Source organism: Hesperophylax consimilis, chromosome 12 (assembly GCF_061612785.1).
Source record: "Hesperophylax consimilis isolate HC1 chromosome 12, BYU_Hcon_1.0, whole genome shotgun sequence".
Classification (NCBI taxonomy): Eukaryota; Metazoa; Arthropoda; class Insecta; order Trichoptera; family Limnephilidae; genus Hesperophylax; species Hesperophylax consimilis.
The window spans coordinates 34,943,184-34,970,129 of record NC_142847.1 but is presented as its reverse complement, the minus strand read 5'-3'; the positions used below and the strand labels follow the sequence as shown (position 1 = coordinate 34,970,129).

The window sequence follows — 26,946 nt, the reverse complement described above, 5'->3', positions numbered from 1 at the left end:
CACTCCTTCCTCTCCACAAAAAGACCCTCCACACAGCATCCCCAAAGATGACATAGGCCCTGAGGGAAATTATTTTCTTCAGGGCCTCCTGCGTGGAGTAAATATAAAAAAAAAAAAAAAAAAATTACAAAATATATAAGAATTGCTTGCACTTGAAACAGTTTAGAGTTCATTTTTGATTTCACACATCTAGCCTCTCGGGAAGTTCACAAAACATATGACTCATAATTAAATTTAAACTGACGCTTGCAACTAAATTTGCTAAACTACAAGATTTCAATAGTATCAAAATATTTATTTCTTTGGAAACACCTTCTGACTATTTTTTGTGTAGTATATTTATTCAGGTTTAGGTAGAAATAATAAAATCAATGCATATGTTCATATAAATATAATTTTAAGACTTCCCAATGGTAAATATATATTTTTTTTTAGATATTTAAGCTTTACTGGGGAAACGTTTTACGACATAAATATGAAATAGTTATCAATAATAAGCTGGTAAACAGAAAACAATCACAAAAAATTAAATCATAGTTTTTATTCTGATATTTTAGCACAACCCATCAAAGGTAATTTTAGCCCGGTTCTGCAAATTATTGGCCATGATTGAAGGGTATCTGAGTATTTTTGGATCCAGTGTTGCAGGCATAAATGAACCACTCACTAGATCAATATCTTCGGGTTTTTCGTACTGAGCCCATGGGTCCTAAAGTTTGCCATAGATAAAAGTCTGTTCCTGAAAAATATACGTCACTACACGACATACTCACCATCGACTAGGATAGAAACTATAAAAAAGGCGTAACCATAGACAATATAATTCTCATTCGGAGCCAATCCCATTCACTAGCCTAAAATCGGCCAATGACAGCGGCCTATAAACATGCATGAAGTGCGCACTGGTTTGTGGAAAATATACGTCACACGTCAGCCATAGAGATTACCGTGTCTTTTTTTCTGACCCACTTTTTTCTCGGAGTTATACCCCCCTGGTTGCAGGGGTTAAAAGGTGATGAAGGTGAAAGATAATCGGGCTCGTTTTGTTAATGCTCAATGCAGAAGAGCTGCGTCACAAAACTCTACACCTGGTGTTGTACTATTGGGTTCTGTTGAAACCTGACAATACTTCATCTCGATGCACAAGAGTGTAGGGGGTGATAAGGCTAGGAAATGGGAAGAAGAAGATTTGGTAGTACCCGGTACAGCCACCGGAAACAGATAAAGTTCTAAGGGGTTCTATTTGAAGGCCTCCGTGGTCGAGGGATAAGGCGGTCAATCCGGTGGTCGTGAATTCAAATCCCGGCATGCGCAAGTAAACTTTATTTGATTAATGTGTGTTATGTCACTATTAAATAATTTAAAATGATATTAGATATATTTGCGGCACGTTCTAGAGTGAAAGATAATCTCTGTATCGCCCTGTTGTAAGACCATCATTCATCATAGTATTGAAATGGCTTTAGCCGTGTTTGCTGACTGGATCTGAATAGCCAGGTACTTCACCATCTCCTTCTCCTCCCCACTACCTTCAGCCACGCAACACACCCCCATTGGGAATGGCAAAGTCTCACTGGCTCGAGATGGTTGGGAGCAGTTGGGACTCTTGTGCGGTGTTCTCATAAAAAAGGGAGGGTGGGTAATTAAATAAAAACACCAAATTCAAGAAATGAAGGCGGTTCATGTTATTTTTGTATAAGATTTATTTACAAACTAAATAATAGTGCACATCAATAACTAATACAAACTACACATACATACAAAAATAATTACATTAGCGTAGAATGTCTTCAGGGATGTGGTGAAAGGGACCAACCAACCCCCGCGGTAACGGGGGCCAACTTTGCAATGGCACTTGAGAACGATAATTCTTTAATTTTACTTCAAATAAATACAGTGGATGTAGTTTTACCTTCCTAGGAACAGGAACAGTAGATTCTATCACAGAGTTAATGTTGTTTTGCTTTGTTGATAGATTTTCGAGTTGCATCGTTTTATATACACATTTGAAAAAATAATTTTCAATACAATACATATAAAATACAAATTTAGCAAGGTTTTCCGCTCCATACAAAAAGTATAAAGAAAATTATTTAAATAATGAATTTTCTTCATTCGCAAAATATTCTCAAAAAATGCAGTTTTTTTAAAATAATCTAATAATAATATTATAAAGTTTTATGCTCGACATTTCGAAATAATGTAAAAAGAAACCTTCATATTTTGAGGTGGAATAAAATAAGGTACTTATAAAATTTCATTTACATTTATGTTGGCTGGGAAATAAATGATAAAAATAAAAATTACCTAACTTACCTACACTAAACTTACAATGTCTTGTTTCGCCATAATTTTTTCATTCACACAAGTATTTCTGTGTTATGTACAATAATAATTGAGATCTTTACATTTGATTTTTTAAAAGAGTTTTTGTTGGAAGAACTAATTCCTCAAGACATAATCTTCTGTTTATTATTTATGATCCTAATTGCCCATGAAACTCAAACATATTTATAGAGTGTCCAGAGATAAAGTGCACTAACCTTAGGAGGTGATTATACATGATATATAAATCTTTTCGAAATTAGATTGTTTTTTTTTTCCATACCTGAAAACTACTTTAACTCCTTAGGCTACTTTGTTCGGTTTTTGGAACAAACAGCTATTATCTGTAGAGATAATTTGTTCGCTTTTTGGAACAGCTCATATGGTCTTATAGAAATCGTTTTGTCTCCCTTACCGTCATAGTTAGAAATATGAACTAAACGGTGTTAGAAATAAAAAACAACAAGCTTGTATTCAATAATAGAAGATAACCAAGAAAAATTAAAATGTACACCTCTACAACACCGATGATTCCGACCGCAATTTGAGAAAAATTATGAATTATTTTTCAAATAAATGTTAAAGATTTCAAATTTTTAACATTTCCAAACTTATATTTTTATTTTTAATAACAAATATTGAAAGCGTATTTTATCACCTTTCAAAAACAATTTTAGCTTTCGGATACGTTCAGAAATATCCCATTTATTTGGATTTTAATGAGAAGCATACATACACACAAATGCTCTGACTTTCTGACCGCATCTTTAAGAAATATAACGGTCAATATGCCAGAGGCCTGAAGGAGTAAAGGTTACTTTACCTGTTATCATGCAAATGTTTGTACATGGTGATTCTTCACCTCCCAAAGTTAGTGCAGTTTACCCCGGAGAACTAGAACGTCACACTTCTGTTTGCATCAATATATTAATTATTTTCAATTCTGTTGGTGCTCTAGTTGGTAAGAAGCCTTAACTTCTTGAGCATTTTAATTAGATACTATTGCAAAAAGTGTCCCAGCAATGCCTATGTACTTTATTATTAAATAATAAATAAACTATGACATAAGTGAGCCCTTTTGCTCAACAAACACTCGAGGCAGTAATGTAGGTATAACCATCGCATCATTCCTGTAATTCCACATTGGCAATATCATTACATCAGAACCGTAATTTAAGAAGCATAAAATAAAACATAATATCATTTTGATCAACAGCTTAAAGATTTTTTGTTGCTTATTTAAATGATACGAATTATATTAAAACCCGTTGCTTCCTATTGCAGTTGGTCTAAATGACATTATATTCACACGTAGTAATGCTGTTTCAAGATCAGGATCACAATAATATTAAATTTAAACTGCTGCACATCAAACGGCGATTGTCTTTTAAATTAAACGTTCACTGTTTATTTAGTAATGAACTGCGCCAGATCTGGGACTTTGAATCCTGCGAAGACGCCCTGGTTCCTGCGAGCCTGTCTCAGAGGCGGGGGGAGCAGGTCCTCCGTGAGAGAGGACTGGGACCCCTGCTGCGTTTGGCTATTGAGGATGATGCCCCCGCACTGCGCGGAGCAGACATCGTCGCGAAGGATTGCATCCCGCGGCCATTCTCGCTGAAGTTGCGCGCAATCGGTGATGCGCAAAGAAGCACACTGGGCCTGGACAAGATAAATAATGATTAGATTGTGGTTAAGGATTCAGTGAATTATATTGAAGTGTCATCGAGGTAAGTGAGGCGGAGATTATGTTTATGTTATGAAACTAGTTATTGGACGGTAATACACTGGGCCAGTTAGGGCCAAAACAGTTGAATTAAAACAGGACTTCGCTATGTTCAGTCAACAAAAATAATTTTCTGAATATGTAATTTTGCATTTAATTTTAGTGATACAAATTTTTCTGATGTAGAGTCGTTTTGAATTAGAATCTCTGAAAACAGTCTTGAAAGGTTTTACAAGTAAACGCCGAAAAAACAAAGGTTTTTCCAGATGGAGATTCTATTTTCCTGCCCCTTAAAAATCTTACAAGCGGGATTCACTGTATTATTGTCATAAAGTTTGGTTGACTAACCCCCTCGATAGTGCAGATGCAGGAGGTGCAGGGTGAGGGGAAGGCGGAGCTGCCCACGGCCACCGTGCGGCCGGCGATCTGGCAGCCCTGCGCAGTACTCTCCCTCCAGGCTGAGAGGTCGATCTGCGGCAGGGAGTGGCATGGCACACGAGGGTTCCTGGAAACAACAATATACAGGTTACTAACAAATTCATTACTGACAACAATCTGCAATGTCAGGAAACGACTTCAACTCGATTCTGGTAGGAACTTCATTTATTAAAAGTGTATTATGTATGCAAATTGTAGAAAAAGGTTTAGTTGTTTCAATATCTTGAACTTATACATTTGAATGGTCCCCGTTGACAGGTTGACTGCCGATTTTGCGTTTTTGCGTGATGGGGGAATTATGATGAGCCTATTACGCAATTACGAGTGATAATGGTATGATATTTCTGTTTGTCAGTATCCTGTGATTTTGCAGGAAAAAAATGGCATTTCCCACTTTTCACCCTTGTCCGAGGTGCAGTCAACCTGTTCTCCGGAAAAAAGCTGATAATGTAAAATAAATGCTGTACCTACTTGTTGTGGAGTGTAGGGTTAGTGTGTGCATGAATCTCTATGATTATCTCTATACCGAGATGGTTGAGGGTTTGTCTACCTTGAAATTATGTGTGTTTTCGTTATAAGTTTCGTTTTGAAGAGCAAAATTTAAAGTTTTACTGTATGGTATTTTTTACCGAAATATATAAAGCCAATAAATCCACCTGTATTTCACCATTTATCCCAAAACTTAGGGTAGATATCGCTCAAGGACATGAGCAGTGGTGCCAAAATTTGGGTAGCTGTCACTCAAGGACATGAGCAGTCCTGCCTAAATGTGGGTAGCTATCGCTCAAGGACATGAGCAGTGCTGCCCAAATTTGGGTAGCCATCGTTTGAGTACTGTCAGTACAGCGTACTGATTTAATCATGTTGTGTTGTGTTAGTGTACTTTGAAGGTACAAATACTTACAAGAAGTTGCTGGGCAGGTCAAAGGCGGCCCTTTGCATGTCAGACTGGATGTCGTAGTTCTCGCACATCATCTTGGAGAGAGTTGTCTTCCTGAGTTCGGCCAGCTGGGGCTCGGTGAACCTCACAACGGGATCTACATTTTCATACCTGCAATACGTATAAATGTTATATTTAGAAATTTAGTCAAAGTAAATGATAATCAGATAGGAGACTTTTATGTTTGCAGTCCACCAATGCTTTGTGTAATCTTTGTTTTATGATATGAAATAATGATTTTTCTTTGCTATTTTTTTGGAATCGGTATAGAGTGACCATTTAAGGCCCTATTTCTTCTCCTTCACAAGCCTTCTGGTATCCATTTGTTGACGTTGGCCTCCATCTTAAGTGTCTTCTAATTTACCGATTCTTGCTAGTTCTTTACTTTGGATTGGTAGGCACTATTGATTAATTTATGACCAAATGACACAATATTGTTTTTGTGTGGAGTGTGCAATATAAAACCCAGTATATTTAAGTTCCTGTGTAATGAACTCAAATTCGGTTAGAAATTTTCAAAAATGAAACTAATGATTGTGTAAATCGATAAAGTAGGTACCTACAAACAATCAAAAAATATTTTATTTTTATTTAATCAATAATCTGGTGTTAAATTTTTTGACAAATGATTTTTCATGTTTTACAACGTTCATTCGAAATGAAAAATTTCTGAGGTGTTTCTAATATGTCGAAAAAAAAAACTTTATAATAAAAAGAAAATTGACAAAATTTGATTTCGAAAAGCAATTGTAATGTGCTGAGGTAAATATTTTATAAATGCTTTCACCTTCACAAATGCTACGTTGGTAATTTATATAAAAGTGACTAGAAACTTGACTCACCAGAAACGATCGCACTTCCTGAGCTGTCTGAATTGAATGGCAATGATGCAAGCGAATGTTGGTCCCACCAGACCTCCCTGTAGCGGCCTCTCACTCATGCCCCCGGGGAATAGATCGATATCGTCAACTGTGGCATAGATGCGTTTCAACCTGGAGGAAAGGGAACAAATCATTAATAAACCAAAAAAAATCTACCACGGCATAATACCCCAAAAATAAATCACAATCACGCAAAATCTGTTTATATTGGTGCAATTGAATAGTTAATATATTATAACAATGTGCAGTACTCACTTTCTTAGTTTTTACAATGGCTTATTTTATATTGTTTGTAACTTAGCATTTTATAACTAACCTGGCAATAACTTCTGGTGGAATTTCCCTTGACAGATCTTCGAATGTGGAAGCCCTCTTCAGGTTGCAGAGCGCCCTGTAGTTGTTGTAAGATGGCACTCCGTGATCTCTAGCTCTCTGGACGTTCAGGGCGATCAGATCGATTCCGGAGAAGGGGATCTTTCTGTCCTCGAACAGATGATTAGTGACCTCTCCAGTGATGAACTGGTCAAGGGTTTCCATTGGAGTGGAGGTCAGACCTCTGATGAGCTCTTCTGTCATACCAGGCTGGAAGGATTAAAAACATGTTAAGCTTTGTCATGACTTTCTCAAGCATCATGTTTTTATTACTTCTTCTCTATCAAACAGGTTCAGTTAATGAATGCTTCGTTCAGGTTCTGCACATTTATTCTCCGATTTTTATCCGATAACATTCCCTAAGGTATCATCAATCATCAAACATACTAATTTCGGATGTCTGTGAATATGTGCCTTAGTTATTATTACGTGAATTACTCCTGCGTGAAATTTTTTACATTCAATGTATTCAAATTTTGAATTAAAGTGTCAATTTTAAGTTATGTGAAAAATAATTCCGATATGCAATTTTATTTTGTTAATCTCTGTATTTGAAATGTGTATTTCTTATGTTTAAATTTTATACAGATTTAGAGTTTTGTCAAGTTTACCAACGGTGTTCATTCGAAAGGTAAATTTCTGATCATCTGCTCTCTAATTTGTCAGCAAAAAAACATTATTATGTCATAAAGAAAATTGAAAATATTTGTTTTTGATAGGTCAAAATCTTGAGGCAAATATTTTATAAGTACTTTACAAATCTTACAATTATAATATATCGTGATTTTTCACGGGTCTGCGCTAGTAATATATACTAATAATGATTTGAAATATCAGTTTTTTTAAATTTGACTTTGTTGTATTTACCTGCAAGAACATGTCAACCCTGAAGAATCCATCCCTGAGCAATATGGGAGGTTCGATGGGCTGGTAGGTAGGAGACAGACGAGGGAGGTGGGGGCGGAGAAGGGAGTGACCGATTCTGAAGGCGGCGGAGGCAAACTCATTTACGATGGACGGGTTGCAGGTGGGGGAGTACTCTTTGTAGTAGCCTGTGAAAAATATTATTACATTTCAAACTCTGGTTTACTATAAGGAACTGTTTTGAGACAACTGTATTTTTTATTAAATTTGATAGTCAGAAAAACTAGCAACATGGAAGGTGCATAGATATCAAATATGCATAAAGATTTCTTAAGCACTCTTCTGTTGTAATTTTTGTTTGTAGCTTATGAAACATTGTAATACATTAAAACTCTGACTTTCCTCAAGGGACAGCATTGGGACCACTAATATTTTTTCATAAATTTGTTATGATGATTTTGGACCCTGTTAATTTTCTTCTGTTTTCCATAAGAGTAGTTGGAATAACTGCAGAGCTACAAATAACTTAGATACAATCTTCATTTCAGTTCATGTGTTTTTTGTTTGTGCCATCTTTTGATATTCAAATATTATGAAAATACATACCGGTGGGCAATAGCTTCAGTCCATAGAGATTGACGGCGTTCCATGACAGGATGCGGGGCAAGAATTCATTGAAGGTAACGTGTTGGAATTGGGCAATGTGGATGCGACGGGCGTGGCCGAACAGTCTCTCGCCGTCCCAATGGGGGTTCACTCCGCGGAGTCCCTCGACCAGGCGGTTGTGCTCACGAAGGAACATGGTGTGCAAGGCAGTCAGGCCTGGCTGTTCAGAAGCACGGCCATCACCTAGAGACAGTAGGACTATTAGATATTTGTTTGTGATTAATATATCAACCACAGTGAATCTCTTGTAAAAACAGGATTTGGTTGCCATAACAAACGTTATATAGATTTCGACTTACCAGCAATGAAGCAGTATCCGGAAGCAGTCTTGCACTCGGGGTGCTTGTCACTTCTGGGCAGGAGTTCCTTTCCTCTAACGGGGTGGCTGGTGGAGTTCAAGCGACCCCCGAAGCCTCGCAGGTTACGTCCGATGCAGCCGTTCTCTCCGTATACCATGGAGGCGTCTAGGAAAGCGGTGTTCTGGTTAACTTGTTCACGGGGACCTGGGAAAACAAATTATGATTAATTTTCTTACGTTTTTTCTTCTTCTTTGTATAGATGGTGATCTAATTGTGGTTACATAGAGATTCTGATAATCGTTAGCCATTCAATAACATCTCGCTTTGCATCGTAAAATATTGCTGTGTCCTCAATGAGAGTGTACGTTTTTCAATCTTCTCTGTTCTGGTTTTAACCTGTTCGTATTTACAAAATGCCAAGTTGTTAGACTTATGTCGTTTTTTTTTGTCTAAAATGGTTTGTTTATTTTTAGTTTATGTTGGAAACATTTGTTTTTATGTTAGGATGGAAACTGATTGTACTCTGCTTGTCTTTTAGGTCGGAATTTAGTCATATTTTTTTTGTAGGTAAGATTGTTAGCTCACCCAAGTTCTGTTGTCCCGGCAGACTTCTCATGAAGGGGAAGCATAGCCTCTCTCCGCTGGTGACGTTAACCTCAGGGTAGTAGTGGTCTCCTCTGGGAACAGGGAAGGGATTGCACTCGGGGTGCACAGTGCGCGGAGAGTCGCAAGAGCGGCAGTTGGGGATAGACTCGTGGAAACCTGAAATGGTCAATTCAATTTAGTTATAATCAATATATCATTTAGTGTTCTTTAAACTCCTTAGAATACAAGTCATAATTAGTATCGCAGTTACTTTTATTTATAAAATATGAAATATAGAGGGATCAAGAATTGAACCTTTGCGGCCAGCCTACTTTGTTCGAAGTTAAGTTGCGATTTTTCTAAATCAAATCACTTCAATTTGTTCTGGTCGTTACTAATACTTTGTTTTAAGTACTTGATTGATATTATTATGTTTACCTTTGTGGATTGGAGTCATGGTAAGATCGTGATCGAGGATCTGAGCAAACTGCATGGTCATGAGGGTGTATCTGTTGTGCAGGTTGGAGATATCAGGGTGGATTACCGTGGAGACGGTACGGGGAGATGGGAGGGGTGTGCCGGTCACGGAGCTGATTCTGGGGCGAGATACACCTGGAATGAAATAAAAACAATGTTTTAATAGGTCAAGGCTACATACAGAAGTGGATTCACATCTTTGTAGAACTGAAGTGAGGCGAGTGATAGCCTTCTGGGACTTCAATCTAGATCCCTGGCTCTTTGTTGCCGTTCAAATATGTAATAATAACAAGGAATATCCTTATGTGTACTTAGAGAGGATGGAGCGCCATAAAAATCTGTTACACACACCTTGCATCACAAGAAACAGTCATTTCGGTCATTCCTACGTATGTATCTTTTTTATGTCCCCCAATGAGTCGCATTCCACTGATTATAATCTTCCGAATAGCTCATGTAAAAACATTTTGTTCAAGGTATTCATATTTGCAAGTCACGTTTAGTAAAAAAAATAGGTACTATTTACCATCTTCATACACAGGCGGCAACAGCCTCGCGAAGGTTGTCAGACTTTTGCCGAGATTGGGGTTCCTCAGGTTGTTGCAGTGTCCTGTGAAGGTCCTGAATGGCGAGCTAGCGTCGCAGGGCGCCTCGAGGTCATCGCAGTGCGGCTCCAGCCGGATGCCGTTGCCAATGCCCTGCTGCTGCAGTATGCCAGATACGTCCACGCTCTGGAGGGCGTCCGCAAAGTCAGGGGAGCCCGTAAATCCAAGCAGGTTACTGTCGAAGATCTGTCGCTTGCGTCTCCTTTGGCTGGAACAAAAAATGTATATTGAAGAACCGGACACGCATAACATGCAATCTGAGTTTCAGATTTACCCATATGGATTCATTCAACAACCTTCTAAATATGTTGTTTGCTGTGGTCAAAGATAGACGTCAAGATCCCTGTATCGCCCTGACCGAATACATGAAGTGGGCATTTGATTATTTGTTATGCTAGGTGTTCTGCTTCGCTCTGCAATCACACCTACATCGCTGGGCCTTTCAGGCTCCCTTAGTGAAATCTGCATCATGTTGACTTAGCGGCTGTGATAACACCTTATTCTAATAATGGAGGGCCAGAATTCGTAGGGTAGTAATAACCCAGGACATTAAAAACGGAATTGGGCAACTTACGTCAGACTGTTCATGATTTCATTGGTGGCGTATTCGAAGAAGAGAGAAGTGTTGGCGAGAAGGAGAGCGTTCTTGTTGGCCTTGGAGAAGGAGGCGGCGGTTCCAGCGGGGGACTTGGGGTCCACTCCCCCAGCAGACTCCCACAGTTCGTACTCGAGCCTCTTCCTCTCCACCATGTCTTGCTTGGCCTTGGAGATGGCGCTCATCAGCACCTCCCCGGACAGGTCTCCCATATCCATATGGTCCTGGTCTAACCAGGCAGAGAGCTCGAGGTGTGGGTGCTGGGTGCAGGACTGGGCGGCATTCCTGTAAAGAACAATCAACTTGGTTATAATTCCTGATACCACTAACTTAGCGGCGATTTATTGGTTGGCCTATATCAGCGTAATCTTTGTTAAATGGACGTGTCTGAGACTTCATTTTGAGTTAACAACCCGAGTGTTGTTTCGAGGCCTTTTGTAATTGTCTCTATTGCTCGTGGATTTGCTTCCTTTTCACAGTGATTTAGGAACTATCCAAAAAGAGGGTTCCCTCGCAAAAGCCACATTTGTGAGAATAAAAGGTTTTACTTACAGGTAAGGGTCCTCGACCACGAAGGCTTTAGGCTGCACTTGCACGAGGTCGGTGTTGGAGGCGCAGACCAGGCCGGCGAGAGACACTCTCCTGATGGCCTGCAGCTGTTCGGGAGACAGAGATGATGGGGGCAGGTCATTTTCGTACCAGAATCTGCCAAGAAACACAAATATTAATATAAGGTGCAAGCGTGCAAGTATGCAGAAAAATGTATGAGCAGTATTTCAGATATTTAAAATGTAATTTTTGTTTTACCTGTCACTGTTCCTCAGCTTAATGAACTGTTGCTTGAGCAGACAAGCGGTGGTTGGTCCAACCAAAGCTCCGTCCACTGGTCTCTCCAGGGCGGATCCGGCAAGGAGATCGATGTCTTCAACATTCCTGGAAAATTAACATGTTTTTCATTAGGCATCCGGTGAAATACAAATATCGTTGAAATAAAAGATAAAACCAGTAGTTAGTTCTGTGAACAGTAGACCTCTAGTCCAAAAGAGTTTATTTCTTTATAGCAAACTTATATTTAATAAGCACATTGACTCTATCGTTAATAGGTCATATAAAATGCTTGGTTTCGTGCTACGTGTAAGTAAAATATTCAATAATCCGCGTACAATTGTAATGTTATATTTCGCATTAGTCAGAAGTACACTGGAATATGCATCGCCTATTTGGAATCCGCAATATAAACTTTACATAGATAGTATAGAACGAATCCAAAACAAATTTATAAAATATATTACCCACAGATTCAACAATAATTTTGAGTGTACATTTGAAACTTTGCAGCGAAGACGAGCAGTAGCTGACTCAATATTTATACACAGAATTTTAAACAATGAGATTGACTGTACTGAACTTCTGTCCCTTATTAATTTTAACATACCTTTGAGACGTACACGACATACAGTGCTATTCCACACGCTAAATTATAAAACAAATGCAGCATCTAATTCGACAATTAACCGAGCTCTTCATACTCTAAATAATATTTGTCTTAACTCTAACATTGACATTTTTTCGGATTCACTGCCCAAATTCAAACGTGGCATCATGTCATTAATTTAAAGAATTCAATGCGCATACATAGAGACACACACACACACACAAACACTCACACATACATTACACACGTCACACACACACCTATAAACTACACAAGTCACCTGGTAATTAAGGAATAAACATACCACTTAGCAGACATTCCAAGGAAACATATCATAGGTACACAACATGAAGTATCTTATTCCTGTATATTGTTTCATCTCTGTAAATCATGTACTGTTTGTTTCTATAATATAAAATAAATAAATAAAATAAAATAAATTTCTAATTTTATCTTATTTAATAAATCAACACATAATTTGTAAGCAGGCATTTAACTACCTATCTACACAATTATAAACCATAAATATTTAACATTGCAACATTTCATCAATTTCGAATGAGAAATTATACCTTTTTTATAGTGTAATAACTTATTGAGTAAAACTTCAAATTGTAATATTTAATCATTGAATATACCCTCAACCGAAAAATGTGAAACAGAGAAATCAGAAAAAAATTAAGTCGCATCAAGGACTAGTGTATTAATAAAATGAAGATAGTGTTCGTTGTTCTTACACGATATCTTCAATGATCAAATTATACTATTTGTCCAAAACATGCCACCATCTCTGGATAGATTTAACGCTGTACTTACATGTACAGTTCCTTCAGTAGCTTTTGTCCAGTCCTGTCGATTCCGACCTGCTCCAGATCCTCAAAGGTGACGTTGCCCTGTTCTGGTGTGAGCATAGTCTCGCAGAGGTTGAGGAACTTCAGGTAGGACGGAGTACCGTGGTCTCTGCCCTGGTGGATGAGCAGGGCGGCGGCATCCCACCCGCCCTCGGAGGTCGGGAAGTTAAGGGAGGGAGACTGGGCGGGCGTGTGCAGAAGGGTTTCCAGGGAGATTGTTTCATTTACCTGGACACAGAAACAACTCATACGATTAGAGATAAAAGGAAGAAGAGGAAAATAGCATTGTCGGCCACATTTGTATTCGTTCCAGGTGACTTGATACTGCCAAAAGTATAATACTCTCAAAAAGGCAAAATTGCTTCTAAAATAATGCAAAATTGAATTCCTTAATACCCTTTATATCATAATTAAATCATGAATAAAGAACGGATATTTGCTTCGCCTTTTAACTAAAAAAATAATTATATATTTGGTTGGGTACTTTGGCCTCAAATCCAAATATAAGTTTTGTATGGAAAAGGCCGCGCAGCCGGTCTCCTTAAAATGTTAAATAACAGAACCAGATGTGTTTTCAATCATTTTCAGAGCATACTTGTCTATTTTTATCTATCGATGGAATTTCATTTAAAAAAAAAAATTCCAACTTGACAAATGTACAGATATTATCTTAAAAAACAAAATATATTATTTAAAGAGATTTGCAAGTATGTTAGATTTCGGTAGAAATGCGGAAAGCGGGGCCTTAAACTCCACAACATTGTATACCATTTATCGTAGGGAGTAGGTATCCTCTACTAAGTGCTGTTATTTACTTTAATTTTTTGATTATTACTGTTAATGTTGTTTATAATTAGTACCTACCTAATTTATATTAACGCTTTACGCTCCACAAAATGCTCACCACTCGTAAGACCTTCTTATAGTTGTAATAAACAGTGTTACAGGATTTAAAAAAAAATATATATTTTTTTTTTTAATAAATTTAAAATAAATCAAATTTAATAATGTTATAATAATTATGAAGTTCTGCAAGTATTTTTGTTATTAAAACTGTAAAAATAACAGAAATACTTGCAGAACTTAATAATTATTATAACATTATTAAATTTGAAAAAAATTAAATGGAGTTCTACAAATTAAACACCAAAACAATAAATTACAGGAAAACCATTTTACAAAAGACACGTTTGAATGTATTTTTTCACACCGATAGCATCGAAATTTTCAAAAAATGTTTTTAGAGCTAGTTTAAAATACTATCCGCCCGCAGTCTCCTCTTACCCCAAAAATATACTGGGTGGGAAAAAAAATTATAATAAAATTACCAGTAAATCACTACACAAGCAAGGTCTCTTAAAAATAACTTACCTATACATATTTTTCTTTTTACATTCAGATAATTATACTACATATCAATGTCACCAAGTATAGAAACATACCATTTAAGCAATTTTATGAAAACCTCATTCGCAAATGCCTTTTTATGACCGTTAATGGCATGCAGTTTTTGGTATGCGGTAGTTTCCGCATTCTAAAACAGTAATATTGTGAGAATGTGGCCTTTACTTACCGCCAAGCCGCAAGCCAATAAATAAACACCTTAGTCAAACTCTTAAATAGAGTTAGAAGTAGAATAAGTGTATTGTGAGTAATGCGGTTAGTCACTCCGGGCTAAATACTAAAAACACCTAATAACTTACAATACACTAAAAACGCTGCGGTTTTCGTGGGCGATGTCGATGCGAACGCAACGCGGCGCGGCGAGAAAATATCAAATGGTCTCCGCCACTTGGAAGTGTCCTCCGTGACAAACAACACGAGAACATCGCGGCAGTGCGATATAATACTAGATAGAGACCGCCTTACTAGTTATATTCTTCACGCCCTTTCACGTTGGTATGGTAAAGCCGGCCTTAGGCCTGGTTTAATGCCGTTATAACCATACAAATGACGTTGTAATAAGTAAAGTTTTTCACTGTTTCGACCTTACACGTCACGTAATATTAACACGTTTTTTAGTAAGACTGTAAGTATTTTAATGTTTTAAAAGTTTTAATACATTTATTTATTTAACATTTTTATTACATTTACATACAATAGCAAAATAATAGAAACGAACTTAGAAAATGTTAGGTAACTCTACAAATTAGCTACTCCTGAATAAAGAAAATTACAAATTGCAGAAAAGCTTTATCAGTTATATTATGATTTTTAAACATTGTTTTGATGAAATACGTGATTCATGCAGTATTATAAGTTTTTCTAGTTTCAGTGTAGTTCAGCCCTGACGAATGAATTCATACCTCAAAGTCACCATCAATCTTTCTTCAACAGAAATAGGTCGCTGAAAATTTTGGGATAGTTTCGCTATCGCCTCAAACTGCGTCGAAATCGCGCTCGCATCCTCGTGTTTATGTAAGGCGCAGTGCAATGCCACTAGCGGAAAACATCCCAAACGCTCTTATCCAAAGACAAAGGTATTCGCGACTCTCCACATTCAACCGGTCAGTGGTTGAGTGGGCATAGCGCTTGGGTCTCACCCGAGCGTCGCGTGTTCGATTCCTCGGCTGGCTAAGTCCTCCATCACAACACAAGCAACATTTTCGGCTTTCTGTGGTGGTAGTAGGAGATTTTCAAACATTGTTGGGTTATTCGTAACCTGAGAATGTTTGTCTTTCTTTAAAAAAAAAAAAAAATCATAATATTTTCTTACCATATCAGGGTGAATCATTGAGCCAAAAGCTTGAAGGGCGGTGAAGGCAACCTCACTGTAGACTCCAGCACGGTTGGCACTTGAGTATCCTTGGAAGTGTCCGTGGCTTAGTGGACGCAGCTCGGACTTGGACATGGCAACCTGATGACAGCAAATATATCCATGAAAATCAAACCGTAAAACATCGTCCAATAAGTGCAACGTTACGGAGAAAACCGATTTAAAAATTCAACAGGAAAGTGTGGTCATTGAATTCCAGTCCGAAATGTGTAATCTCAATCGCTCAATATAGGTATATATACTGCCACACAAAACATCGAACACAATAAATACCACAGATTACGTCCAAACAATATGATAGTATTCGAGATGCCATTTGTATGTATTCAATAGATTATTTGGGATCGCAGAATCAATGCAATATTATGGCGAAATAATGGCGTAGGCAGATTATAGGATTGTGATAACCATCGTCGATCATTAGATACAGTTTGGAATGATGTAATTGGTTTCAGGTATTGATAACTAAATGTTACTTAACTACCTTTATAAGAATGAAGGTTTTTTTATTTTTGTTAAAATATCCCCTAATTTCCAAATAATTGTAATATATGAAAATAATCTTCCTTCAGTCATCGACTTCGAAAATTATATTGTCTCTTTAAAAAAAAAACTAAAACGACTGAATGTTTTACTCGAATAGGTAGTCCTATCTCACCTTCTGCTAATAAGAATCTCAAATTTATAAATGTAAGAGGTCCCAAAACAGATCCTTGGGGAACCCTGGATTCTTGAAAATTAGCAGCTTCTCGACTTTCAGAGAATTTTAAACAAATTTCGGGTTGTTTTTTTTTATTAACTCCACACAGAGGTATGGTTGCACTATATTAAATCAACATAAATAATAATCATTATGGATCATTAAAATCCTTTCTTGAGGTAAAAATTAATTTACGTAATTCTTTTATGTCAAGGATTTACAACTTGCATTGTACATCGGTGTTAAATCGTTTTCTGGTCTTTGTCCACTAAACACCTTACCAAAAAACGTTTATAATTTTCTTTTGTTATTTTTCGCATATTATGCAGTTGCATGCAATTTAACACGAAAAAAGTGCATAATTATGTTTACTGGTTTACCATTCATCAGGTTTAGCCTCTGTTAAAAACAACACGATGGAAAGATATTATATGTACCTTCTTGAATTTTGAATGCAATTTTTGGTACCATTATAATAATTTCATCTTCTTATAAAAGAAAACTACGTCAAAATAAAATATAAGAGTCACTACTAAAGAGGTAAAATGATACCCAACATACTGTAGGAGAAAGTTTTTGCATGATACCAGCCACATTTTTGCTGAAAATAATAATATGGTCGCGCCGGCTGATTTGGCTGGTTCTATATGTACCGCAATTCCTTACTGAACTCACCAATTTCCAGGTAAGTATCCTAAAATTAACACCTCTCATATAATAACACCTCGATAATATATTACAAAATATTAACAATAATTCTAATACATTATTCCCAATCAGTTAAATAAAACTCATTTCCTCTAAGACAACATTTTACAATTAAAACCAAATTATTTTTACATAAGAAATCAATTTTAAAAGGTAGTTCAATATTATTTTTTATTTATTATTTATTATTTATTAACGCCCTATCGGGCTTTTACATAGTAAGTTGACAGTATATGTATTTAAGTGTAACATGTACATAAATAAAATAGCTAAATATAATTTACTCATAAGGTATTTAGAAAATAATATGGTTTAGTAAATCAAAGTATGAAAACAAGATCTTTTTTTTAAGCTAATAAATATTACAAGTTAATAACTAGCAAAAAGGTCTAAAATTAGTTGCCTTTTGAAACTCTCAAAGTTATTAACACCAAATATGTCGATAAGTTTACAATATTTGTTTGCAAGGTGATGAATTCTTGGAATTGGTGAGTACAAAGAGTAGTTAGTATTGAGGTTATTGTTACATTTAAAAGTGTCTATGCTTCGAGTTTGTCTGGCAGGTACATTCATATAAATTAATTCCAATAATTCAGGGCTGTCAATGAGAGATTTGATAATTTTGATAATATTTTGATTTGATAATATAAACTGTTCATAGATTTTAAAACAGACTAGATAGACTTAACGCAGTTCATTAAAAAATATTACATAAGTTAAGAAGTTTAGTAAGATAACAGCAAGAAGTTTATTCTATGGTCGTCGCAAAAAGTGTAGTGTTAATAATCTGCTAAAGAAGAATCATTGCAAAGTACTTCGGTGGATGCGAGAAAAAATGGTAAATCAATTGATTTACCATTTACCAATTGCTTCTTCTGCTGTGTTAGAAGAAGCAATTGATTTTATCCTAATTCCGACTTGGACCTATTTATGTTCCAAATAGAGCATACGTTTGAGCAAATTTACTTTTGCACCGGTGGGTGTAGAGTGGAAGATTTTTTATTTTTTTTTAACTTAAGAACAATTTCGTCCTTCTGAAAAACCACTATTCTTTTTTTTTTTTTTTTTTTTATTATTGATACATTTTTTTTACAATATTTTATATTTCAATTTAGTAATGTTGGCCTCACTGGGTTGTTTACCCGTGCTGAGGCCCCCATGTTATAATTTAAGAATTTATACATTTAAAAAAAATAAAAGAAAAGAAAAACAACATTAAAATAAAGATAAATTTAAAATAAAAAATAAAGATTAAAAATTAAAATATAATTATAACACTAAAAGAAAAATATCAAAAGAGAATGTAAATCGGCATTTATAATGATATATGTGTTTGTGTGTGTTGTGTGTTTTATATTTTTTTTTGTGTTGCGTGTATATGTTTTATTCTTTTATGTTATAGTATTTTGGTAATAATGTCTTTTTGTTCTTTAATCCATTTTTTTATTTTGTGTTTGAATTTATTTTTACTTTCCTCAATTTTTGTTTCAAGTGGAAGACTGTTGAATGCTTTAATAGCGTGGTATTTATGGTGTCTTTGTCCAAAGGTAGTGTTTACCGTCGGAGTTTTTATGTTTTCTTTGTACGCTTGTCTGACCGGTCTATTAGTGATATTTTGTGTTTGTTGGGGTTTGTTTTTTTGGTCGAAAATGTAGTTTAGTAGTGTTTTAACATATAATTGGCGTATATCAAGTACGTCACAGCTTTTAAATATTTGGTCTGTGTCGGTTAGTTTATGTTTTTTGAGTATTACCTTTAATATCGTTTTCTGTGCAATTTCTATTTGAGCGATAGCTGCGTTTGTCGCTCCTCCCCAAGCAATTATTCCATATTCTATTATTGATTGGCATAGTGCATAATATATTGTTTTCAATTGTTTTATTTTATATATGTTTCTTATGTTTAGGAAAATGTGTATTGTTCTGAGGAGTCTATTTGTGATTTGTTTGATGTGATGTGTCCATCTAAGATTATGGTCAATTAGGATTCCTAGATACTTTATTTGTTCTGTTTTTTCTAGAGGGGGGCAATCGCAGATGTTGGTGTTTATGCATTCGTGTATTTTTATGGTGTTTGTATTGTTTTTTGGCTGTCCTGTGTTAGTTATGCTGTACGTTGTGAATTTTGTTTTCGATATGTTTAGTGTGAGTGTATTTGAGTCCAGCCATTTTTTCACTTGCGTGATTCCTAGATTCGCTATGTTATAAACCTTATTCCAATCCTTAGATTTAAATAATAAAACTGTGTCGTCTGCGTAACTAATTATTTCTCCATCTATTTCCATGCTGCAAAGTTCATTTATGTAAATTATGAAAAGAACGGGCCCTAGTATGCTTCCTTGTGGAACTCCGTGTGTAATCGGCAGTGGTTTGCTAGTATAGTTATTAATTTTGACTTGTTGTGTTCTGTCGCTCATGTAGCTTTTTAATAGTTGTAGTTCTTTGTCTTTGATACCCATATTTTCTAATTTTTTAAAAAGTGTTTTGTGGGATATTGAATCAAAGGCTTTAGCCAAATCTAAATATATCGCTATGCATTTAAACCCTTGATCTAAGTTGCTATGTATATAATCTATTGTACTTGCTAAAGCTTCTTTTGTGCTTCTTTTTTCTCTAAATCCATATTGTTTGTCCGAGATTAATTTGTTTTCTTCCAGGTATTTTATTATTTGGTTTTTTAATAGTCTTTCGAAAATCTTTGATAGAGAGTTTAACAAAGTAATTGGTCTATAGTTAGTTATTTCCATTTTATCTCCGGATTTATACATAGGGATTACCAGTCCTTTTTTAAGAGTATTAGGAAAGCAGGCATGTGTTATGCTAAGGTTGATTAGGTGTGTTATAGGTTTTAATATTTCATTTTTTATTATTTTAATGCAATCCGTTGTTATCTCATCTAATCCAGGAGCAATCTGGTTTTTTAATGTATTTATTATTTTGTTAATTTCCATTTCCGAACTTGTTTTTAATATAAATCTGTGTTGTGTTGGTTGGGTATCGATGTTTGATCTGTTTGTTTGTGTTAGTGTGTTTGTGCTGTGTTTTTTACGATTCGCTAAAACTTTCCCTATAGTTGCAAAAAAGTTATTTGCGTGGTTTGCCATCATTTCTATATTTGTTTTGGCATCTATTTTTTTCGAGTTAATATTTAGATGTTCGATAGTATTTTTTTGTTTGTATTTTTGTGTGTATGTAATTTCCTTTAATATTTTCCATATTTCCTTTGGGTAATTGTTTGCTTTTTTAAGTTTTTCTTTGTAGTACATCTCCTTAGCTACTCTAATAATTTTCGTGCATATGTTTCTATATCTTTTATAGTAATTAAGTTGTTCCATGTCATACGGTGTTTGTTTAGTTTGTTTGTGAATTTTGTCTCGTTTACGAATACAGTTTAATATTCCTTGTGTTATCCATAGTTTAATTTTTTTTGCTTTGTGTGTAAGTTTTATATGTTTTACTGTAGTGTAATTATTTATTTCTTGCGTTAGCGTATTTGTAAATGTATTCCAGCCTTCCTCGACATTATCTATTTGGTATAATGTATTCCAGTTTATTTTTTGGAGTTTTTCTTTTAAGTTTGAGTAGTCAATTATTTTTTTTGTAAATATTTTATGTTGTTTCGAAGTAGTGTTTTCGGTGTCTATTGCTATCATATTCATGTAGTGATCAGTGATTGTGCTTTCAAGTACTACTGTTTTGGTTTTTAGTTTTGTCTTGATCATTATATGGTCTATGCAGCTTTTAGTGTTTTGTGTGACCCGTGTTGGGACCTTTATTATTGGCTCCAGTCCGTGTTGTGCTAGTATTGCTAGGTATTCTATGTTTTGTGGGTGTCCGTTTTGTAGAATGTTTATATTAAGATCTCCTATGATGATGATATTTTTGTATTTGTTGAGATCATTTAATGTATTGTTAAGATCAGTTAAGAAATTTATGATGTTGTTTTTGGATGGAGATCTGTACATAGCTAGGATACATGTTTCTTTTCTATATGTAATTTGTATGCAGTTGGAGTCGATTATGTTTATTTCTTGAATGGTTGTGTTATTTTTATCACTGACGTATATAACTATACCATCATTTTGGTTTTTGTGTATTTTTGTATGGTGTGTATTATAGTTTTTGATTGTTTTTGGTATGTAGTTGTCATTCAACCAGCATTCTGTCAGTACAATGACATCAAAATTATTTTCAAGCTGTTGGAGGTATATAAAAAATTCATCAAAATTTTTATTGATCGATCTAATGTTTTGGTGTAATATATTGATTCTATGTTTTTCTTTTGTGAATTTGGTCCAGAGGTTAATATCATTTGTACTTTCACAGTAGTGTTGATTGTCCGAATCTATATATTCCATGTAATCTGCCATGTTGGTGTGTATTTGTGTAAGTATGTGATGTGAGGTTGTGTTAGATGTAAAGTCGTGTTTATGTCAGTTTATTAGATATATCGTTTAGGTGTTTTATTTCCATAACCTTTGAGTCTTTGGATTTTCTGACGAGAATTTTTCCTGATTTTACCCAAACATATTTGTAGACTTTTTCTTGGGCTCTTTTTCTGGTGTTCCAGTGCAGATTTTTGTAATATTGGGTTAATGCCGCATTAAGATAAACATATTTGGCTCCTTCTCCGTTGAATTTTTTTATCGGGTCACTGTGTTTGGATGCTAACATGGTTTGTGCTTTTGTGGTATCCTTAAAATTAATTGTTATTTTTGTTTGATCATTTGTTTTGTTTGTTGTGACTTTGTATGTATCCTCTGAGGACATCGTAACGCCTGCGAGTTCAGCGATCCGTGTAACAGCGTGGACTGGGGATATGTTGTCCTGTAATTTTAGGCCGTTTATCTCTATGGAGTTCAGCAGGGCTGCTTGTTCTATATCCGCCAGGTGGATTTCTACCGTAGATAATCTGATTTCTTTATCCGCTAGTTCCTCCTTGATTTTGTTGACGGTGTTTGGAATGTCCATGATTTGTTGAAGTTTTTGTAAAATGTCATCATATTTGTCATTGATGAAGTTCGTGAAGTTTTTTATTTCTTGCAGCTCTGTTTCAATTTTATTGAGCATTACTGTCTTCATTTCCTCGAATTTCGTATTGATGAATTCAAATATTGATTCACTGTCTATATTAATCATAGATTGATGTGTCGCCGATGGTGAGTCCATAGTGCTAGTTTGTGGTGAAGATGTGGTTTTCTTCGCGCTGGAGAATTTACTGCGAGATTTAGACATGTTGTGTTGTCCTTTTTTTTTTAGGATTGCTCCTGTTGGTGGGCAAAAACAATGGCACTCTCTAGCGCCTAAAGGTAGGCAAAATCAATTACACCGGTTATGTATTTTGAGGGTTGCGCCTGTTGGTAGGCAAACACACTGGCACACTCTCTAGCGCCTATAGGCAGGCAAAACCAGTTACACAGGTTGTGTTTTGGTTTGAATCCGTGATGGTAGCTGATTGTGAAGCTGTTTTTAAAATCCAAGTGAGAGTTTTATATTCTGGGTTGAGTATTATTTATTAATTAATATTTATTATTAATATGTATTAAAAAAAAGGTTTTGTTTTAAAGTCGTTCGCCGGTCTGGGATTTGAACTTGGATCGACAGAATAGCGCGGTGCTGACGTTTTAGACCACTGAGCTATGGAGCCTTGGGCGAGAGTTGTGGGATACGTTTAAATATACTTGTGTAAAGTTCATTTAGTACTTGTTTATATTTTGTTTATGTTCTTGGGTAAAAACATGTATTTATTGTTGCACTTATAACGTTTTTAGCACTTTTTTATTTTGTTATTTCACTTTTTATCTTCACCGAAAAACTGTGAATTATTTACTACTGTTCTCTTTGTTTTGTATAGCTTCTTGTCGAAATACAGTCTATATGATTTTAATTTTTAATGAGATTAAACTGTGCAATCTAGTAGGAAGTTTATTGTTTTAATTTCAAAACACTATTTTGATACTTTCGGGTGTTACAGTTCAGGATCTAAGATCACGCGATGATAGTGCGCGAAAAACTACACTGTATTTCATAAACTGAAGTGATCCACTTAACTTTTTACTACACTTTTGATTAGATTAATGTTGGAGCATTTAAATAGTCGTCTGACGTTTATGATTGTTGTTGTTGTTCCGGATTGATACGTTGCTGGAAATGATTTTGGCCGAGTTTGGTGATCAGATCTAAATAGCCAGGTTTTTCCCACTTTCCTCTTCTCATCTCCTTCCCCTCTCCACAACTATAACTAGCCTCACAACGTACCCCTATTGCGGATGTCAAAGTTTCACTGGCTCCAGACGGTTGGGTGGAGCATTTGCGGTACTCACATAAAAATAATGAGGATCAGAGGTTAGAAGAATATATATTTAATTGTTCTTTAGATATATAATAATTTATCGAAACTGCTCCTTCAAGCACATAAAATATAATATTTAGATTCCTTACTCACCTACCCTTTTCATAAAATTAACGAATCTGCAATAAAAAACCCGAATCACCATTCGGGTACACACATGTATTGTACCTATAAATAATTTGCTGAATGTACCTAACCATACAATATATCTCGAATATATTGTATCTAGCAGTCACAGTAAATTTTATTGTTCGGTTCTCACCTCTCCAAGCACCGTATTGAGGAACTCAGTGTAGGTGATGTGTTGCACCATGGCGGTGATGGCCCTCCTGGACTCAAGGAAGAGGATCCCATCCTCCCAGTGGGGGTTCAGCTGGGACAGTCCTCCGGCGACCCTGTCGTGCTCCAGGAGTAAGGTCCTGTAGAGAGGACCCAGGGGATCTTGTTTGTTGTTGCATCTGATGATAAAAAAAACACATTTGTTAGAGGTTTTTACAAGAATGGAAAGATTTTAAGTCTAAAATGAATGTATAGATATGCGAGGGTGCCCCAAGGTTCTGATTTAGGTCATCCCCAAATAGATTTACCTAAACGTATTTTACACTAAGAAAACTCACCGCATTATATATTGATAAAAGCATTTAACCCAAAATTGGTTTTAAATTCCCTGAAAGTCAAGAAGGAACTATTTTTCAAGAGTCCATGGGTTCCTCAAGGATCTGTTTTGGGACCTCTTAAACATATAAATTAGAGATTCTTATTAGCAGAAGTGAGATAAGACTACCTACTTGAGTAAAAATTAAAGCATTATTAGAAAAAAATTGAAAAAGGGTTAAATACCCAAATAAAAAATGATTATTACGAAATAAAGATATAATTATGTAAATGCGGGTGAAGCATGAAAATTTCCGATCCGAATCTACCTAGGTGCGAGCACATCTCGTGATGTTAAATAATGCGGTTAATGATAATACATAATTGCTGTTAGAAAAGGTCTTTGCCCGACGAAGATTTAATATTTTATTAAATAATCAAGTGCCATAGCGCATTCCAAAGGTCTATATGGTTTAGTTCTCAAACATAAAATTATATATTAAATATATACCAGAAAACTTAAAATTTCATCCTAACACTTTTGATGGGAGATTCCTCGTCGGCTTTATATAATTTTACATAATATCTTCCCCATATAGGATTAGACAGATAACTTGTTTAAAATCGTCAATATTTTCATTATACTAAAAAGGTTTCGTTGTTAAATTAGTAATGTTTTCCGATCCCACCTGTTGATAACTCCACAAATTCACGTTCGTTTACAAAGTTCGTTGTTCTTGTGATTTAATTTTGTCCTTGGCTCCGATGCAGCGGCGGTTATTATACCGGCAGGGGTCACACCGGTTGAGCTCGTGCCTCCGCCACCGCAATTATTGGCTCATTAGGCTGTTAACCGTTAACCCGACACCTCCTCGTCTCCTGATACAGGTTGTCAAAACAATGTACACACAAATGGAGGGCGCTGCGATTGTTTACCTGACTTTAAATGGGAACACCAAGCTGCAACTAGTTGAAATAAAAATGATGAAACTTGAAAAAATAACTGTGTTTTTGCCATTTTTCCTGTTCATTACCCTCAGATTCGAAAGTGAAATATAACCTCACATTCGGGGTGATTTTGTTCTAAAATCAGTGTTACTCGGTATTGCCATATTAATAAAATATATCTTTAGTTTAAATTCCTAGATTATTTTGACCCACTGTATCTGGTAGTTCCCATTCTTCTATCTGCTATTCTATTAGCATATGACCGTGGGCTTTACTTATTGTCTATGCGAGATTGCCAAAATAAATACTCAATTATAATGCGGTAATGCGAAGTATTTCAGGTGACAAATTGTGTTGGAGATTTATTGAGTTTGATCAGAACCTGCAATTACGGCCTACAGATAAATTCTATGTATCCACAACTTTTGTGCGAATTAATAAGAAAAATAGCTCACACAACTGAAATGCGATGAAACTACGAAACAAAGGGATCAATGACGCTAGTTCCTCGGAGCATCTTCCATTGTAATACCGGTAGAACAAGGACAGCACACCTATCTGACGCATGTGCTCTAAAGATTGCAGTCCGTTTGTTAAGATGATGTTAGGGGTATAGAATTTATCAAACGGACAGACCGTTTCTGCACAGAGTCAAGGGTGTTTTCAGGTATTTTGGAGCTCCAGACCAAAGTTGGCTGCCAAATACAACAGTGGGGCGCACTTGAGATTTGTACAGGGTCAGCAGTTGTGTACTATTAAAGCATCTGCGGGCTCTGTTACCATAGGGCTGCCACAGAGTTGCCACAGAGTTGCCACAGGGTTACCACAGGATTGTCACAGGGTCGCCGCAGGGTTGCCTTAGGGTTGCCACAGGGTTGTCATAAGGTTGCCACTAATTGAAAATCTTGTACTATTGCATATTTTTTTAGATTTTACGGAGGAGGTGGGACTGTCAGACTCTCATTTTATGCAAATCTGAGTAGGTACCTATGTTAAAGGGAGTGGGTAGGGCAAGAAGATGGTATGAGGAAACATACCTGGATGTTCAGATCTGATCACTAAACACGGCTGTAGCCATTTCAAGCAATGTTCGTTTGTGAATGGTATATATATCGGTATACAAATATGTGCAAAGATCGACCATATTGTCGCTTTAATTTTTCCATCGTGAAAAAACATTGGTATTATACTTAAAGTTTATAGGATACCTATCAATTCATTCGTTGATACGCTACAATCCTTCTATTGGCAGGAAAACGAATAATTCCATGAGATTTTTATTAAATTAGCAATATTAGGTATATGATCGATGTGAAAAGTTATTCTCTGTAATGATGCCCTAACCTACAATTCAATTCGGCTGTAACTCCTTCCAAAGAATATAAAGGCACAGGTATTTGTGTATAATTTCAATGTATCCGATGATATCACGCGAGGAGTGGTGCATCCGCCCATCGCATCGCCACCATCTGTGCGCACCAACCACCATTACCATTAACCTATAATATCCGGATATGATACTCAAATAATACACCGTATTGCTGTCTTTTTACGTTGGTAGGTAATGGCAATTTAACGCAGCTGCTGTGATTTTACTACTTTAATTATGAGGGAAATTCGCTTGGAAATATGGCAATGTTTGCACGATGTTTTGTAGTGCTGACAAATCAATACAATTTATGACACATATTGAATGTTATTACTTTTTACTTATAGAAAAATCCCATATCCTATAAATAAATAGTTATTTCTCGTGACTGGTATAAGTGGTATAGTTCTACTTTTTAAAGTTCTACACGTATAATATTATAAA

General features: G+C 35.8%; 1 protein-coding gene across 2 annotated transcripts in view; it reads right to left on the bottom strand.

The window, feature by feature from the left end:
- Positions 1-1,661: 1,661 nt before the first annotated feature.
- Positions 1,662-26,946, bottom strand: part of LOC149419546 (uncharacterized) — a 118,305-nt gene continuing 93,020 nt past the window's right edge. For both annotated transcript variants that reach the window (XM_089638378.1, XM_089638379.1), the window contains exons 8-24: positions 23,854-24,049; positions 15,773-15,913; positions 13,022-13,284; positions 11,578-11,703; positions 11,323-11,475; positions 10,750-11,055; positions 10,097-10,383; positions 9,532-9,705; positions 9,094-9,270; positions 8,509-8,712; positions 8,150-8,392; positions 7,547-7,731; positions 6,624-6,889; positions 6,269-6,418; positions 5,391-5,537; positions 4,397-4,553; positions 1,662-3,984 (exon numbers count right to left, since the gene is read on the bottom strand). In XM_089638378.1, coding sequence (XP_089494504.1) covers positions 3,733-3,984; positions 4,397-4,553; positions 5,391-5,537; positions 6,269-6,418; positions 6,624-6,889; positions 7,547-7,731; positions 8,150-8,392; positions 8,509-8,712; positions 9,094-9,270; positions 9,532-9,705; positions 10,097-10,383; positions 10,750-11,055; positions 11,323-11,475; positions 11,578-11,703; positions 13,022-13,284; positions 15,773-15,913; positions 23,854-24,049 — 3,427 coding nt within the window. In that variant the 3' untranslated portion in view covers positions 1,662-3,732. The remainder of the gene's footprint in view (positions 3,985-4,396; positions 4,554-5,390; positions 5,538-6,268; positions 6,419-6,623; positions 6,890-7,546; positions 7,732-8,149; positions 8,393-8,508; positions 8,713-9,093; positions 9,271-9,531; positions 9,706-10,096; positions 10,384-10,749; positions 11,056-11,322; positions 11,476-11,577; positions 11,704-13,021; positions 13,285-15,772; positions 15,914-23,853; positions 24,050-26,946) is intronic.